The 16,036-nt window shown below is 45.5% G+C and overlaps 1 protein-coding gene across 9 annotated transcripts in view; it reads right to left on the bottom strand.

The window, feature by feature from the left end:
• The window catches only part of KHDRBS1 (KH RNA binding domain containing, signal transduction associated 1), a 42,207-nt gene that overhangs the window by 13,751 nt on the left and 12,420 nt on the right, over positions 1-16,036 (bottom strand). For 4 of the 9 annotated variants that reach the window (XR_013608688.1, XR_013608689.1, XR_013608690.1 and 1 more), the window contains 2 exons: positions 15,683-15,854; positions 13,089-13,146 (listed from right to left, as the gene is read on the bottom strand). Coding sequence is in view for 3 of the 9 variants with exons in the window: in XM_078680669.1 (XP_078536795.1) it covers positions 15,760-15,854 (95 nt within the window). In the remaining 6 variants the exon portion in view is untranslated. Of the gene's footprint in view, positions 1-13,088; positions 13,147-14,532; positions 15,855-16,036 lie in introns of those variants that run through there. The other 5 variants (XR_013608692.1, XM_078680669.1, XM_078680671.1 and 2 more) reach the window with 2 other exon arrangements.

Below are 16,036 nucleotides of genomic sequence, written 5' to 3'. Positions count from 1 at the left end.
CGGCGGTGGAGAAAAGAGAAATAACACCACTACTGTGCGAACAGATTTCGCAGCGAAGCCTGCCCAACCTGAGCGTCTGCCCTGGCATCAGTGTCCAGGCAGTGATGCTTAGCAAAGGTATGGACCGACTTCCAAGTGGCCGCCTTGCAGATTTCTGCAATCGGAACATTACGGAGCAAAGCAGTCGTGGCAGCTTTGCCCCTGGTGGAATGGGCCTTAGGTTTACCCCCTAAGGTCTTACCAGCTTTTTGGTAACAACTGTATACAGGACACAATCCACCTAGAAATGGACTGTTTAGAGGTAGCAAGACCTGTCCTGACTGATCCATAATTGATAAACAATTGGTCTGACCTACGAATATCCTTGGTTTTATCCAGATAAAATTTCAACACCCTCCTAACATCCAGGGAATGCAGGGGCCTTTCCGCTGGAGAGGAAGGATTCTGAAAAAAAGTAGGCAAAGTTATGGTCTGGTTAACATGAAAGTCAGATATAACTTAAGAAGAAATTTAGGGTGAGTACACATAACAACCTTAGCAGCATGAAACAGTATAAGGTTCTTGGCAACACAACACCTGAATTTCACTCACCCTGCAGGCCGATTTAATGGCCACGAGGAATGCCGCCTTCCAGGATAGGTGCTGCAACGGAGCCTTATGAATAGGTTCAAAAGGCTCCTTCATCAATCTGGACAGCACCACATTCAATTCCCATGAAGGCGAAGGAAGCCGGACAGGAGGGAACACTTTCTTCAAGCCTTCCAAAAAGTCTTTGATCACAGGGATCTGAAAGAAGGAAGTCTGAAGGGCATTCCCTGTAGGCAGTCAAAGCAGCCAGATGAATGGACATTAAGGCCAGACTGCGCCAGATCTAGAAGATATGGAAGGAGGACATCTTCCTTGCATGTCGTCGGGTCATATTTCTTAGACTTGCACCAGATGCAAAACCTCTTCCACTTGTAAGCATAAGAAGTCCTAGTGGAAGGTCGCTTAGCCTCCTTCAGTATGTCCATGCAATCTTCTGGTAGATTCAGATGGCCATACTGCACTCTCTCAGGAGCCATGCCGCCAAACTCAAAGACGAGAGGTTGGGGTGCAACATCTGCCCCCGAACTTCGTGAGAAGGTCCGGCCTGCATGGCAGCCGAATGTGAGGAAGGAGCGACCGGTGAAGTAGGTCCGTGAACTACCACTGTCTGGGCCATTCCGGGGCAATCAGGATCATCGACCCCCCCTGCTTGTTGAGATAATACATCGTTGTCGTATTGTCTGTCTGAACAAGCAAAGAGTTGGTCCGGAAGGACGGAAGAAAGGCCTTCAGTGCCAAGTGAACAGCTCTGAGTTCCAGGAAGTTGACGTGGTACGTGGACTCCATCTGGAACCACGTCCCTTGAATCTGTGGGACCCGGAGTGCGCCCCCCAGCGGTGGAGAGACGCATCCGTCACAATAGGCTGCGTGGGAATGTCCTTGTGGAAGGGAACCCCTTTGGAGATTCTCCGCTGAACACACCCACTTTAGAGACTGAAGAGCATGCAGAGAAAGTCGTATCTTATCGTCCCAAGATACTTTCCTCTGATCCCACAAGCACTCCTGCAATGGTCCCATGTGCAGCCGTGCGTGTGGCGTGAGGAAGATACAAGAGGCCATCGACCCCAGTAGAGAAGAGACCGTCCTCACTGTTGTAGATGGAGCGGTCATAAGAGCCTGAGCCTTCCGAAGGAGTGATAACCGTCCCTCCTACGAAGGAGACACGCTTGCTGACAGCGTATTGGAGGCTCCCAAGTACTGTATGCACTGGACCGGAGTCGGGACAGACTTGGACAAGTTGATGTGCAACCCAGGCTTGTTTAAGAGAACACACGTCTTCCGGAAGTGCGCTTGAGCTTCCGAGAAGGAGGCCTTGATCAACCAATCGTCCAGGTACGGGTAGACAAACACCCTGTTCTTCCTTAGGTGTGCGGCTACCACTGCCATGCACTTAGAGAATGTCCTGGGCGCATTCAATCCGAATGGCAGTACTGTGTACTGATGATAGGCGCCGACTTGGAACCGTAGGAACTTCCTGTGTGCAATGGGCACATGGAAGTATGCATCCTGAAGATCTATGGCACACAGCCAGTCTGCCTGTTGCAGCGGAGGATAAGTCTGATGCAACGACAGCATGCGAAACTACTCTCTGTGAATCCACTTGTTTGCCGCAAATTCAGAATGGGCCTGAACTCGTTCTTGCGGACCAGAAAGAACCGGGAGTACAGACCTTCCTCTTTGAGACAGAGGTACGTCTTCTATCACCTTCTTCCTCAACAGGATATCGGCCCCCACTTGGCGCTCGCGCAGCTGAAACTGCGAGCTGACTGGAGAATCGATGGCGGCGGGCCGGTGAACCAAAGACTGTTTCCATTGAAAACAATATTCAGCACCCACTTGTCCCGAGTAATTTTTCTCCACTCTGCCAGAAAAAATTGGACGCTCCCCCCCCCCCCCCCCCCCCCCGGGAGCGGGTAACGGATGAAGGGGAAGTAACAGCTCAGGGTCGAGACCAGGCCACGCCCTTGTTTGCTGTAGAGGACTGCTGACCTCTACCCTTCTGGCGTTCTGAAAGGGCCTCCGGAACTGCTGCTGTTGTTGCCCCGAACCGTCTCTGGAATGGGCGGTAGAATTAACCAAAGTACCAAAAAACACTTGAAGTGAGAAATCCCCAAAATAAATCCCAAAAGGGAGAGCTCAATGCTCCAGGGTCCTGCTAGCAGGAGCCGGAAAAAAGAACTGAAAGTAAAAGGGACCTGTACTGCATTCTGGGATACTGTGAAGTTCTGGAAGGTTCTCTTAAAAAGGCACAGTATCCTGTTTTGAGCCACATAATGGCAGCCTATGGGGCTTGTCTGTCCAGGTCTCTCATTCCAGAGGGTTTTTGCTGTTAAAGCAAGGGAAATCTGGACAGGCTTTGCCGCTTGTGGATTTTTGGTGGAATTTCTAGTTGAAGTACTGTACAGTGTAGCTTGTGGGTATAGGCTGCATTATCTGTCTTCAATTCTCTCTTAAGTGTCTGTGCAGTTGTGCATTTCGACACCTTAAGAGATTTTCGATTGCTCCGGGGTCCACGCACATGGGCGGGACTATTCACTAGATTATAACTATACACAGATCCCCTACTACAGAATCATCACCATCTTGGACAAGATAATCATGTCCTTGTCCGTCCACATCAACACTATGCTCTGGTTGTAAACGTGAAGTGTGTTCTGGAGAGGACAGTAAATTGGGATCAATAGGGGAAGGAAAAGGTGTAGTGTAGGGGAAGGAAAAGGTGTAGGGGAAAAGGTGTAGGGGAAGGAAAAGGTGTAGGTGCTGTTAGTGCCCATGTCCCTTTTTTTGTAGGAACTGGTGAGTGTTGCAAATTGTCCTCTTTTTAGGTTGTGCGGACAGAATATGACCAGTCTTTGGATGAATATAAATTGTTTTGGATCCAGTACAAAAAGTTTTGAATCTGGTGTTTCAGTGCCGAAGACTTCTCCCTATGAGGATTCTTAATGACTGTTTAGGCATAGGGACTGTCTGGTGTGGAAGATTTTCCTGCTCCGAAGACTTCGGTGGAGGTTCTTTCTGCTCTATAGTGTTTGGTTATTTAGGAGTCGAAGGTTTGTCCTTGGATTGGTTCGGCTCCGAGATGTGTCGAAGTTAATTTTGCTTCAATTCCAAGGGTTCATCCTTTAACTATTTTGGCGCTGGAGGGTTTAGTCTGTGCGGATGGAGGAGGGTGCATCGCAGAGCTTGGGCTTCGGTGCCATGGTGTTCAGGACTGGTGTGGTTGGCTCGAGTCCCTCTGATTTTCATAACTGGGGCAGGGCATTTGAAATGTTACACCGGTGTGGACCTGGGCCCTGCAGCAAAGGTGTTACCAGGCACTTAACTATTTGCTTGGGCAGAGCAGGGTCCGCTGAGCCGGGGTGACTGTCTCCACAGATGACTCTGCCGAAGATTGAGACCGGTTCCTCCTGGGCTTGTTCTGGAAGGCTATCGGGGCCTAGATGGAAGAGGTCTGGAATGGAGCTGCTTTCTCTTGACATTTCACGGTAGAGCCAGACAATCACGAGTGGTTTTCTTGGACTTACGACAGTCAAGCCTTACAGGTATCCTCTTGAAGAGGCAAAGATTACACACTGGGTGTAGGTCAGGGTGTCGGAATTTGGCGCCACACTGGGGACATTTCTTGAAGGGAGTCAGTTCCAGACTACGGAACGGTGCGGGAGGCCCAAGGCGAAGTTTGTTGGATTGTAGAAGATGTCGAAAAGGGAAAAGCGATCAAGACAATACCGTCAAGTGGTAAGTGATTGCGTGTCGAAGGGGGTTTCGACAATGACACTGATCCGGATAGCAAGTCACATCCAAACCAGATGGTGGAAAAAAAATAAAACCCACAAACAATCTGGGGGATGGAGTTGATGGCCATGCGCACCGTCACCACAAGGAGGAGTCACCTATCGGGACCTAACAGGCTTCAACAAAAACAAACTACAAACATACGGGCCCAACACCAGATGGCAATATATGCTAAATGATACAATCTACAGCCCCTATGCCCCGAACACTAATTCATGGATTGCAGGACAATGTTGGAACTTTCATCCAAATTTGGAACCCCTTTCTAGCTAATATTCTATTTCTGGTAATAATTCAGATTTTTCTTCTAAATAAGAATTACAATAAGGGAACCACTTGCTTTTGCATTTCCTCATTAATTCATTACCATCATTATTTATATTCATACTGTTGATGTCATTAGGACTGTTGATGCTTTAGCCAGGACTTACTGTTCACCTATTGGAAATGGTTAGTGGGAATATCTTCACTTGAAATATATTTGAACCATATTATTGTCTATCTATAATACATGGTTTACTACATATTGTATACTAGCTATATCTACTCCATAATCCACCTTTCTAGGTTTTATGAGCATCTCAGATATTGTATCTTTTGACATCTGTATTATCCTTTCTGTAATTAAAAATCTGAGACATTACCATTTCATAGAATTGTGTGGACATAATTTGATTTATTTATACTCCTTCCTTTTTTTCCATGTATTGTTTATAAACGGACATTTACCCTCACAAATATACAACAAAAAGGTACACATTCAGTGCACTGATACTTCGTGTGGCACTGAGGGCAGAATTTGAACGGTGTGTCCATCAGCAGCTGAACAGACACGGTTAGGCCCAAAGGCCGTCCATGAAGTTTTGATCAAAAAGTAGATTCTTGTGACGAAAACTATATGGAGAAGTGGGAAATGCGCACAAAACCATACCGTTGAGGATAGAGAAAATTGGGCGGTGAGGGGGACCCGAAGAACTGTTCCGAACAGGAGTGCAGCAATACACGTCTGAACCTGACAGCATGCATGGGCATCAACTCAATTGTTAGTATTTTTCCACCATCACCGAAATGAGGAGTCACCTTACCTCATGACTAGCAAAGACTTCAAAGAAAACATTCAGGCCCAAAACTAGATTGTAGTAACTAGGATGGGATGCTGAGATACAGGCAAGAGGGCCTGATAAAGTTAATGTTGCAACCTAATCTGGTTGTTTTGGGGAAACGGTAGTGTTACGGGAAGGAAATAGGAGGCCACCAAAAGGGAAAAGGTAAACTTGTGGCAGGTGCTGCCTGGTGTGCAAGGAGAGTTTTTATTCAAGTGTGGGACTTGGTTAAGGCCATACGGTAGTCAGTGGCCGTTGTTAACCATGTACCCACTGCCGAGCAACATCTATTAACTTGGCAAGCAGTGGCATCTGCCTTTGGAGATTACTGGCAATTATCAAAGCGTACCTGTGCTCTATGAGGGTGCAGGAGCAAGCAATGTAGGGCTGCCTGAAAGGACAGCTCTCCACAGCAGTTGCTGCTAGTGTACATGCTTAATGCAGAAAGACACCCAGAGGGTTTTTCAGGCAGCGCAATAGGACAGGAGCACATGCCAGGTATGGATAGGGATGGAGAGGTGGGTAAGAGCCAAAGTATTCTATTTAGGGCTGCAGACTGAACCCCTCATTGGTGTCAGCATCAAGGTGGAAGTGTTTCTTGAAAGCGCTTCCAACTGGCTGCAGTGTGAAACCATTCTCATTTCCTTGCTGGGCCACGAACGCAGTGAATTTTACTGGAAAGTCAAATGACTGGACATGGTTTCCTTTTATCAAAGTATTTCCAGGCACACAAAGTGAAGATAACAATGAAAAAAAATGTATTCACTTCACAAAGAAAATAAATGAGCAGTGGCCATTTGGTAAAAAAGAACCTGCATTTGCAAGGGCACACAAAGCATCTGTTCTTGGCATGTGGTGCTGTAGATACACAAGCTTTGCTGGGTGACTCCTCTCCTTAGTAATACTGCTCACGGTCAGACACCATCTTTAGATACTTTTGCCGTAGGTAGGCTTGAATGTAAGAATGATGTATATGTAAGTAATGAGATGCCCATGCATTATGAAATTTACTGCATGGACTGCAAAATTAACTGTATGGACTGCAACAAACAATATTTTGGGGATGAGGGTTGGTGCATGTTAATCTATAGCACTACATGCCAAGAACAGATGCTTACTGGGCAAGTAACTATCTGTTCTAGGCATGTGTGCTGTAGATACACATGCTTTGCATAGCCTGCATAGCAGTCCCTCTCCCTAGGTAGTGGTCACCTTGTGGGTGTTGCAGTTTGAAAAAGTCTAACTGCCTGAACAACATTAGTGAACAAGCATTTACAATGCAATGGTCTCGGCAATATTATAGGTAGAGCTATTGGCATTGCTCATTATTTTTTTTTGTATCCCTAAATAAATGGCAGTCATTTATATTGGCAATAGCCAGAGGTACACCTTTAAATCAAATGACTACAAAAATGTATGTAAGTAATTTGGCCTTTTTAAGGTGCGATGCGTATATTTAGTGGACCCCATGTACTAACACTAACCGAATAACATTAGTTGAATAACGGAGCACAGATCACGGACCCTTTGCATTAAATGAAAGACAGAAGGATCTCACTACAGCTTCTAGACTGTACAATACGCAATCCAGGACTCAAATCCCGGGTTCCCCACTTGATTGAACTGTGTGATCCACCATCAGTTTACTTCACTATGAATCACTTCCCTTAACTATCCAGTTTGAAAGCATATTTAAGTTATTTTGGTTACGGGCATGCACTCTACAAAAACATCACTTACAGATGGTTCCTATAAAATAATAATCTTCACATTTAATAATATAAACTATATGCGTAGAAAACATGAAACATTGACACATTATAGGTAACTTGTGAGAACATCAGGTATTCCTGAAGGTTTCATTTAAATTATATATATATATATAATATTGTATATGCGATGAATGAGAAATGTTGAATGGTAAGGTTTCTTTCCATTTTAAAATGTTTGCCGCAATTTTTCATGATATTGGTTACCGGATTTAAATCTTTTGAAGGCTCGTCTAGTGCTTTGGCCCTTGAAGCCAATGCAGACCCCTGGTTGGCTCTTCCCATGGCAGAGTCTCGCCCTAGAAATGTAGTGTCCTCTACGGCCTAGTCTTAGACGCAGTCTGAAGGAGGGGACCAGACACTAGAGCAGGGTGCAAGGACGCCCATTCCCGACGTCCACAGCGTTGCTTGGCTATGCTGATGGCAGGAGTATGCTTACAAATGTCTATGACGAAGCAGAACGCAATGCTGCCTTGGGTTTCAGAGGCCATTAAAGGCCCCCATAACATCAATGCAGAGAGGGCGAGCTGCCCCCAACATGGGGAGGTGTGTGTCAAGCTGTGCTCGGGCCCCAGGGTTATGCGCCGTTGGCCACAGCCTGCACACTGGCCCCAGGAACGTGAATCTACTAACAGGCGAAATCTTGCCCCCTAATACGGAGGGATTGGGGGTGCATGTTCTCAAGCTGTACTCACGACCCAGGTCGGTGGGGTGTCTGTGCTCAGGGTCCAAGAATCAAGGGGCCGGTGCTTCCGGTGAGCCCAAGGGCCCTAATGGCAGATGAGTGCACGCGAGCGCTATCCAAGCCCCAGACACGGGGGCTTGGAGTGCTGAAGGCCACGTTTCCAGGGTGCCGAGGTAAGTTTCTCTGCACTCAGGGTCCCGTGGCCCCAAGGCACGTGTCTTTGGCCACAAGCTGCAGGAGACGGCCCAGGCGAATGCACACCAAGGGCCCCCAGCCCTGACACAGGTGGACGGGCTGGGCTCACGTCCGCAGCGCCCTGAGGGAGGCGCTGGTGGTCACAGGCTGCGAAGGATCCGTGCCCCGGCAGCACCCGCAGCCGGTCACCTCTATTAATTCCCGGCTGTCCCCCGGCACTCACTAGCGCCGTTTTATTGTCCCCACATTTCATTATTAATGGAAGAGCCGCAATGATCTTTCACAAAAGTTCAGAGAGTCTATAAAGGCGCCGAAATGAAATGGCATTTTACTCCGATTACAGGAGACACTTCAATCTCTACAGCAAAAACAACGAGGGACAGCAGTCTCCGCTAACCTGTTTCTTAGCGCCGCGTGCCCCTCTGCAAACTCCCCCTGCATTCCACCAGGCGCGCGCACTCCTAAAAACGAAACCTATGGTGGGGCGGGACTTCCGTTTTGTGAAGCCCACACCCACGGAGTGCCTGGAGGAGCAGTGGAGACGCGGGGCTCCCATGGCCGAGGGAGAGCCCCGCAGAAGCTGCACAAGTCCGGAGTGCCGGTGAGCGGGGAAGGGGGGGGATGTCTGTATGTGTGCATGTCTGTGTGCGACGGCGGGTGAGGGAAGTCTCTCCGTGCGTGTATGTGCGCATGCGTGCAGGGGGAGGTGTGCCTGGGTATGTTTGAGCTTCCCAGGAGACAGCCACGGCGCGCGCGTGGGCCTGCGCCGATCGCCTTTTGCGAGATGCGCGCGGCCAGGTGCTGTCTCCTGGGAAGCAGACACGGCAGCAATAGGTTCTCGGCGGAGACGCGCTTCTGCGCGGCTAGCCGAGACCTAAAAAGTGTTGAGTAGACCATGTTGCTGCTTTACAAATATCAGCAATAGGAATGTCCCTAAAGAAAGCCATGGGTGAACCCAGTCTTTCTAGTAGAGTGGGCCTTTGGGGGAAACAGGTACAAGTAGTTTAGCTTTAGCACAGCAGGTTTGTGGGCATTTGACTATCCATATTGAAATGCCCGATTTTGAAAGAGCCTTTCCCATACAAGGTGCAAAAGCAACTAAAAACTGTTTATTCTAAATTATCTAGTCCAACTGCTTGTTTCCCGGGGGAAAAAAGGTAAATCGATTATGAAAATTGGAAACCACTTTTGGAAGGAATTTTGGGTTGGTTCTAAACACTAACCTGTCACGATGTAGTAGAAAAGAAAGGCTCCAGAGTAAACACCCGCCTTTCACTGAGATTTAATAGTGCTTAAAAAAGGTTTCCATGAAAGGTACAGCAACTGACAAGAGTTCAGAGGTGCAAATGAAGGTCCCATTAATCTTGTTAGGACAATGTTTAAGTTCCATGCTAGGGCAGGTGGAAGTCTAGGAGGAATTATTCTACTAACTCCCTCTATAAGGACTTTGATAACTGGAATTTTAAACAGGTGTATGGTCTCAGCGCCATTAAACCCACGGGTGTACGTGCGCTCTATAAGTTATAGACATAGAATATTGCAGATATGCCGTAAAGCTGCAAGATGTAATCATATAGAAGTGTATGCCAACCCTACAGTAAGTAAATGCACCAGGTATAAAATTATTGTTTGTACCTTTGCTTCAAGAGGGTTGACGTCTTGTTTGCGGCAGAACAAATTTTCCATTTTGCTGCTTAAAATTACCTCAAGCATGTATGAACATTCCTAACGAGGCTCGTAAAACAACAAGGCAAATTTAAGTATTCCAACGCAAAGACTTTTAGAAGATTAATTTCTTTGGGATGTCTTAGTGTTCTGTGAAAGACAGTCCAGGTTTAGGTGAAGCTTCTCCTGTGGGACTAAAGACTGTTCCAGTAGTGTTGAAAACCATGGTTGTCAAGGCCATGTTGAAGCTATTAGTATCATGGTGAGCGAGGTTTGTCAGAGTTTCCTGACCACTAACAGAAGCAGTGGGAAAGGTGGAAAGCGTAAGCAAATATCCCGGACCAGTTCATCCATAATGCATTGCTTTTGGCTTGGTGTGGGGCATTACGCATTCTTTAGTTGCAAACAGGTCTATTGCTGGAAGCCTCTGTGTGGTTCGACCCGAAATTTTCAGCTCGGAGCTCATTTGAGTGAGGCTTTTCAGAGCCAGAAGGTTTTTTTGTAGGCTTCAGTGCAGTGCCAGAAGGTTGGGCGGCAGAAGCAGGGACTCTGTGCCGATCAGAGGCCAGAACACGTGGGTTGGACCAGAGCTGTCGAGGTGGATCATGGAACGAGGGAGGATCTGTACTCCCAGTACAATGTCCATGCAGGAGGTCTTCATCTTGGTCAGAGCCATGCTCTGAGATGGAGATCCGCTCCTGCTCCTCCTAAATTCCCATGGCAGCCTTTTAGTCAGATTGTTGCCCGAAGATGTTTAGAATGGAGCTTGGGTGCTGGCTCTGCACGTCGCGACGTCGACCCCGACGGCCACAGTGTTTTCTTGGACCCGAAAGCCTGGCATGTGTCGCAGTCCTGTTCTTTGTCCCAGAGACCAACACAAGCTGCACACTTTGTGAGCCAGTGCGCATGTATTTCGCGTGACACAAAGCAGAAATTTACGGGCGTTCCATCGACACTGGGTCAGACTGACGCAGGTAGGCCAGACGTCCTTCCACAAGCTTTCCAATCGAAACAGTTTTAATAAGTTAATACGATACGCAAAGAGTAGGAGACGCGATCGGAAGCAATACAGTAAAGAGTTCTTGCGCACGGAGAGAAACCAAAAGAATGTTGTTGAAACAGAGCGCATTAATCAGAACTAGATGGCAGAACAAAACATCTAATAGAATTGATGCCCATGTGCACTACCACCAAAAGGTGAAGTTACCTACCTTCTTCCAAGAAGGACACAGTGCAGACATATGGACCCAACACTAGATTTACAGCTCGCATGCCTCCAACTGTTTCGGTGCGGAGGCCTCGGATGGAAGTGAGGTGGAGGCCAAACTTTCGGCGCTGAGCCAGAGGGCATGGATTCAGTCATGTTCAGTGAGCACCATTGCTTCTGGGCTGGCTGAAGAATGGTAGTTAACTTTGGACTGAAAGCGACTCAAAGATGGGAAGACTTCTCCTGTGCTGCTGAAGCTTCTTCCTCTTGTCGACCACAAGGATTTGCAGGCCTCAAGTGCCTTCAATGCTTGAGCGAGAGGCATACATTACAAACGGTATGAAGGTATTTGGAGCGACACTTCGGACAGAAACAGAATGGAGTTTGTTCCATTAGCGAAGGGTAATCTCTATGAAGGGTAATCTCTATGAAGGGTAATCTCTATGAAGGGTAATCTCTATGAAGGGTAATCTCTATGAAGGGTAATCTCTATGAAGGGTAATCTCTATGAAGGGTAATCTCTATGAAGGGTAATCTCTATGAAGGGTAATCTCTATGAAGGGTAATCTCTATGAAGGGGCTGACTGATGGGGTTCTTGAATACTGGTCAGTCCTGCCCGAGGTTGCATCCTTCGAACACCAGATGGCTGTCGCTCTTGAACCCTTACTGAATTAAACCTGTGTTGAGGCTACAAAACCACGACTCCCTTTTATAAAGTTCAGACAGCCACTAGCATGTTGGTAATTATCTATGCGATTTGTATTTGCAAAGCAAAATATCATCCGCATGGGTATCGTGGTGCTAAGCAGATGTGAGTGCCTAGCCCGGTCTAGGGTAGCTTGGTTAATTGAGACAACTCCAATTTAGTCTCGTCACCTCACCCTTTAAGAGCGATGCGAGACCACACCTATGCTCTAGATACTGTTCTGTGAAAGCAGCGGCCCAACAATTTCCAAGATCACAGCAATAAAATGACAACCTTTTTGGCATATTTTTTTAATGGGTTTTGGCTTCCTTTAGCACCAGATTCTTCTTTTATCCTTAATGTATTCAGCAATACTCTTCCATGAAAGATTGAAGACACCAGCGATGTTAGGTTAGCGGAAGGGTGCTGGTGTTTATATGGAATGACATACCCGGTCTCACGGTTAAAAGAACATTTCAATCAAATTCAGATATCCATGACCTAGCTCCTCTGTATGGTAATAAAAGCCATAATTTGCAATAACCCTATAATGCAAGCCAGGCAGGGCTCGATTCCGCAGAAAACTGTTTTAATATTTCTCAAGATTAATTAGGACGTCCCATTCGGAATGGCCCCTTCAAAAGTGGGGTGGGTATGCCCAGACGTGGGTCCCTTACTCACTGTGCGACTGGATTCAAGCTACCCTACCAGATGAAGGGTAATACCCTGAAACCGGTCCCAGGATGCTTTTTTCCGGTCCAGGGAGGACCTGGATTGGCAGACTGTTCCCATGAGACAAAGGGTCAAGACTGATTTGCATATGGCTGGGTCTAAACTGGGGTGGCATGGGGAGCAAAACGATGGATTTAACCCGGGTCTCTTGACTGGAGGTGAATGTAAGATTCATTTAGCATTCCGTTCATGATTTGTTTGCGTAGCACCCTTCAAAAATATAACATTACCCAGAAAGCATCCAGTCTAGCTTGCTTAAAAAAACCTTTCCTCTTGAATTAAAGGTTCAAGCTCTTGTACTCTATTTCTTTCAAACCTAGATCTGGTTTTGAACATAGCTAGGTGTGTGTTTTTGGAAAGAGTCCACGGTGCAGATAAGCGTTACCAGTGAGACGGCATCTGCTCGACATACAAGGCAAGTTAACTTGCAACTCTTTGGTACAACTTTATTCAGTTTTCCTTTGACGTGGCGTTTGACTATGTGAAGTTGTACTTTCAGTTCCGATTCAAACATCTGTCAATTACTAGTGTCACTCTCGAGTTGTTGAAAAAGCATAATGCGTTTTGCAAACTTAAGCCTCGACTTACCTACACCGCTTTAAGACACAAAGCGCTTTGCTTGCAGGCAGGTTTAAAACTATAGACGCTTTAAATTAAATTACAGACCTGAAGCCGATCTTTTCCACGGAGTCCCCACATCGAGTCACAATGGGAAGGCAAAACCCTAACAAGAAAAAGATAATTAGTCTCAGCCAGTTCGCTCTGCCCCCCACCCTTAAAGCCAGCAAGTCATGCAGCATCGGGAAAATAGTAATAATGGGCTAGAGGGATTTAAGAATACAAACTGCTATTAAAACATTAATGCCGGAATTTATTTGTATATCAGTAGGGCCTTAGGTTTTTGGGGCATTAATATTGATCTAAAGACGGTAACTAAGTTCAAGGTGTTTTTTGCGTTCTCAATTACAAACGAGTAAGCATTTATCCTTACAACTAATTTACATTTCTTTTAAACCGGCTTTTTCTATGTAACATTTTGTCTTTTTGTTTGACAAGTTTTTGGATTACAAGTTTTACAAAGCTGTCACAATTTTAAGAAAACGATATAGAACATTAGAATGATACACTTATTTTGTGTTACCTTGGTTTGCGTTGCTTGTTAGCTTTACAGATCCTTATCTCCTGCAGTATTTTTCCTTTATAAAGGGGGAGGGGCAGTGAGTGATCTTTGTGTCAGTCACACAAGGACCCCAGACCCTGAGAAATGATCTTGGCAACATTGGTGAACATAAGTTAATTTTCAGTTAGTCACAAACTACAAATACAATGGTTTATTATTAGTTGTTTTTTACGTAATCCTCCTACAAGCATTTGAACGAAATCACTTTTTAATGCCAATTTTTCACCCCCAAGCAGTTTGGTCTACTTAACGTAGAAAACCAAAAGCAGCCAGAACAGGGACAATGACGCCCCTTTTATAATTTAGTATTTCAGTGTTCGGGTAACGTAGGGTGCATTGCAACAAAAAAAAAAAAAGATGCTTAGGACACTTTGCAGCTGCCGGTTCAACTTTCTAAGTAGCATTAATTTAGCAAGTTACACAAAACTGTTCCATTTTGGAACATTTGTACCGTTCTCCTTTTGATAGTCAGAACCTGCTTCAATACTAACGCTAGAAAGGTAGTACTAGTCGTTTAAATCCTAATTGACAAATTAAACATGCTGTGAGCAGGAAGAGACTTCCCACAATTTTCTGAACAGGCACAGCAAATGAAGTACCACAACCAAGCCAAATTAACCGGTGGCTGCGTTTAGAACTGGAATGGTTTGTAATGCAAACACTATACCCAACTTACACACCCGACACTTGTCTGCATCGATTGAGCTTATTCTGTTTAGAGAAACTTCCAGGGGGTGAAAAAGGTAATGGATGTGCCAACAGCCAATTGTAATAACTGCTAGCGGTTTAGCTAGTAATTTTAAGACTTCTTTTTAAGACTTATAAATACGGGACAACATTAAAATACTGCACCCATTTTAAAACAAATGTATTTTAACAAACAAAATTTCACAGCTCTTTTACTCAAAAAAGACAATTCGCCACATTTGCTTTGTTTAAAAAATGACTAAACTTTATTGACAAAACTGGCAGACATTTTGACATAAGTTTAGCTACCTATTTAGGCAGTCTTCACACATTCGTTAAGTAATTATCCTACGCGCACACTGAAAGGACGGTGTACAAACCCACAGGATTGATAACTATGTACAAAAAGGAAGCTTTTCATGGTTTGCTCCTTCCCCTAACAGCAGTGTTTAAAGTACCAATGTGTTGATATCAGAATGAGAGGAGTGGTCACCCTGTGAACCCAGTGTGGAGCAGCACTCCCAGGGCCATTTCTGTTCGGCAAGAAAGGGTGGTGGTCCCTACTGAACAAGGCCAGATTGGTCCACTGCATTTCCATGCACTTAAGTCACTCCCACATCCAGTGGGAGGTTGCCTGTTCAGCAAGTTCATGCCCCTTCCACAGAAGGCTACTTAAATCGTATTGAACATATCGGGAATCAGATCAAGAACTACCAGTCTCGAGCCAGAAAAGTAAGGGGAATAAAAGAATACAACTAGAGTACATAAGGGGGCGGGAAAGCTCCAGCTTCCGATAGCATGCAGGCACAAGGGCACACAAGACGGTGGCCAATAAATGCCAAGCCTACAATATCAGTTATAGCGTTTCAACCTACCCCACCAATAATGCAGTTACTTTGTTACGAACGCAATTGGTGGGGAAGGGGTGGAGGGGCAGCGTCCCAATTTTATTACCCAATATTTCCCTCCATTATATTTTTTGTATTAAAAAGTGTAACACGATTTATTTGCCAATCTGCTTTTTGACTGCCAATCAGCTAAGATTTATTTAAACAATTTACGCATTGCTTTTAATGCCGAACGGAAAACTAAAAAGGAAAAATATTTTTAAATGTAACCTATGTTTGGGGTTCTGTAGCTACAACTTTTAAGATTTGTAACAAAAGTAAAAAAATAAATACTTTGGTTTCTTGAACCAACTGACTTCACAACCAAGCCATAATTAGTTTGAAATGAACTTTTGAAAAGAACTGCAGAACACCGTTTAGAAAGAACGTCTCGGCTACACTACACATAAAATTAGATGTTTGTACAACTATTTAACGCCATTAAAATACTCCTTGGTACAGAAGCTGGTATGAAGGAGAGCACGAAAGAATAGTTAGACAATTACTTGTCTGCCTGAAAAGCAACAGGATGAGTCTGGAAACCAGTATCTGGGAACGTGCACAATGTCGTCGTAATAACTGTTTAATAGCGTCCGTAGGGGTGATCCCTGTATGAGCCTTTCACAGGCCGGGCTGGCGGAGCCTTCAATGCACGCGAGCTGTTCCAGTCATCTTGCCCTAATGAAGAAAAAAAGTGTAGGTAACTGCTCAATATACAAAGGCATAGACATCACTATTTGCCCATGTGGAAGGCACTGGCATCCTTCATGCAGACTCAATACCCCACATTAGACACCGACCATAAGGGAAAGCAAAACAGGCATTTACAATGCGGGTTAATTATGTTCGAGCTATTGGCA

This window comes from Lissotriton helveticus, chromosome 3_1 (genome assembly GCF_964261635.1).
Source record: "Lissotriton helveticus chromosome 3_1, aLisHel1.1, whole genome shotgun sequence".
Classification (NCBI taxonomy): domain Eukaryota; kingdom Metazoa; phylum Chordata; class Amphibia; order Caudata; family Salamandridae; genus Lissotriton; species Lissotriton helveticus.
The sequence above is the reverse complement of the archived record's forward strand: the minus strand, read 5'-3'. Positions and strand labels throughout refer to the sequence as shown.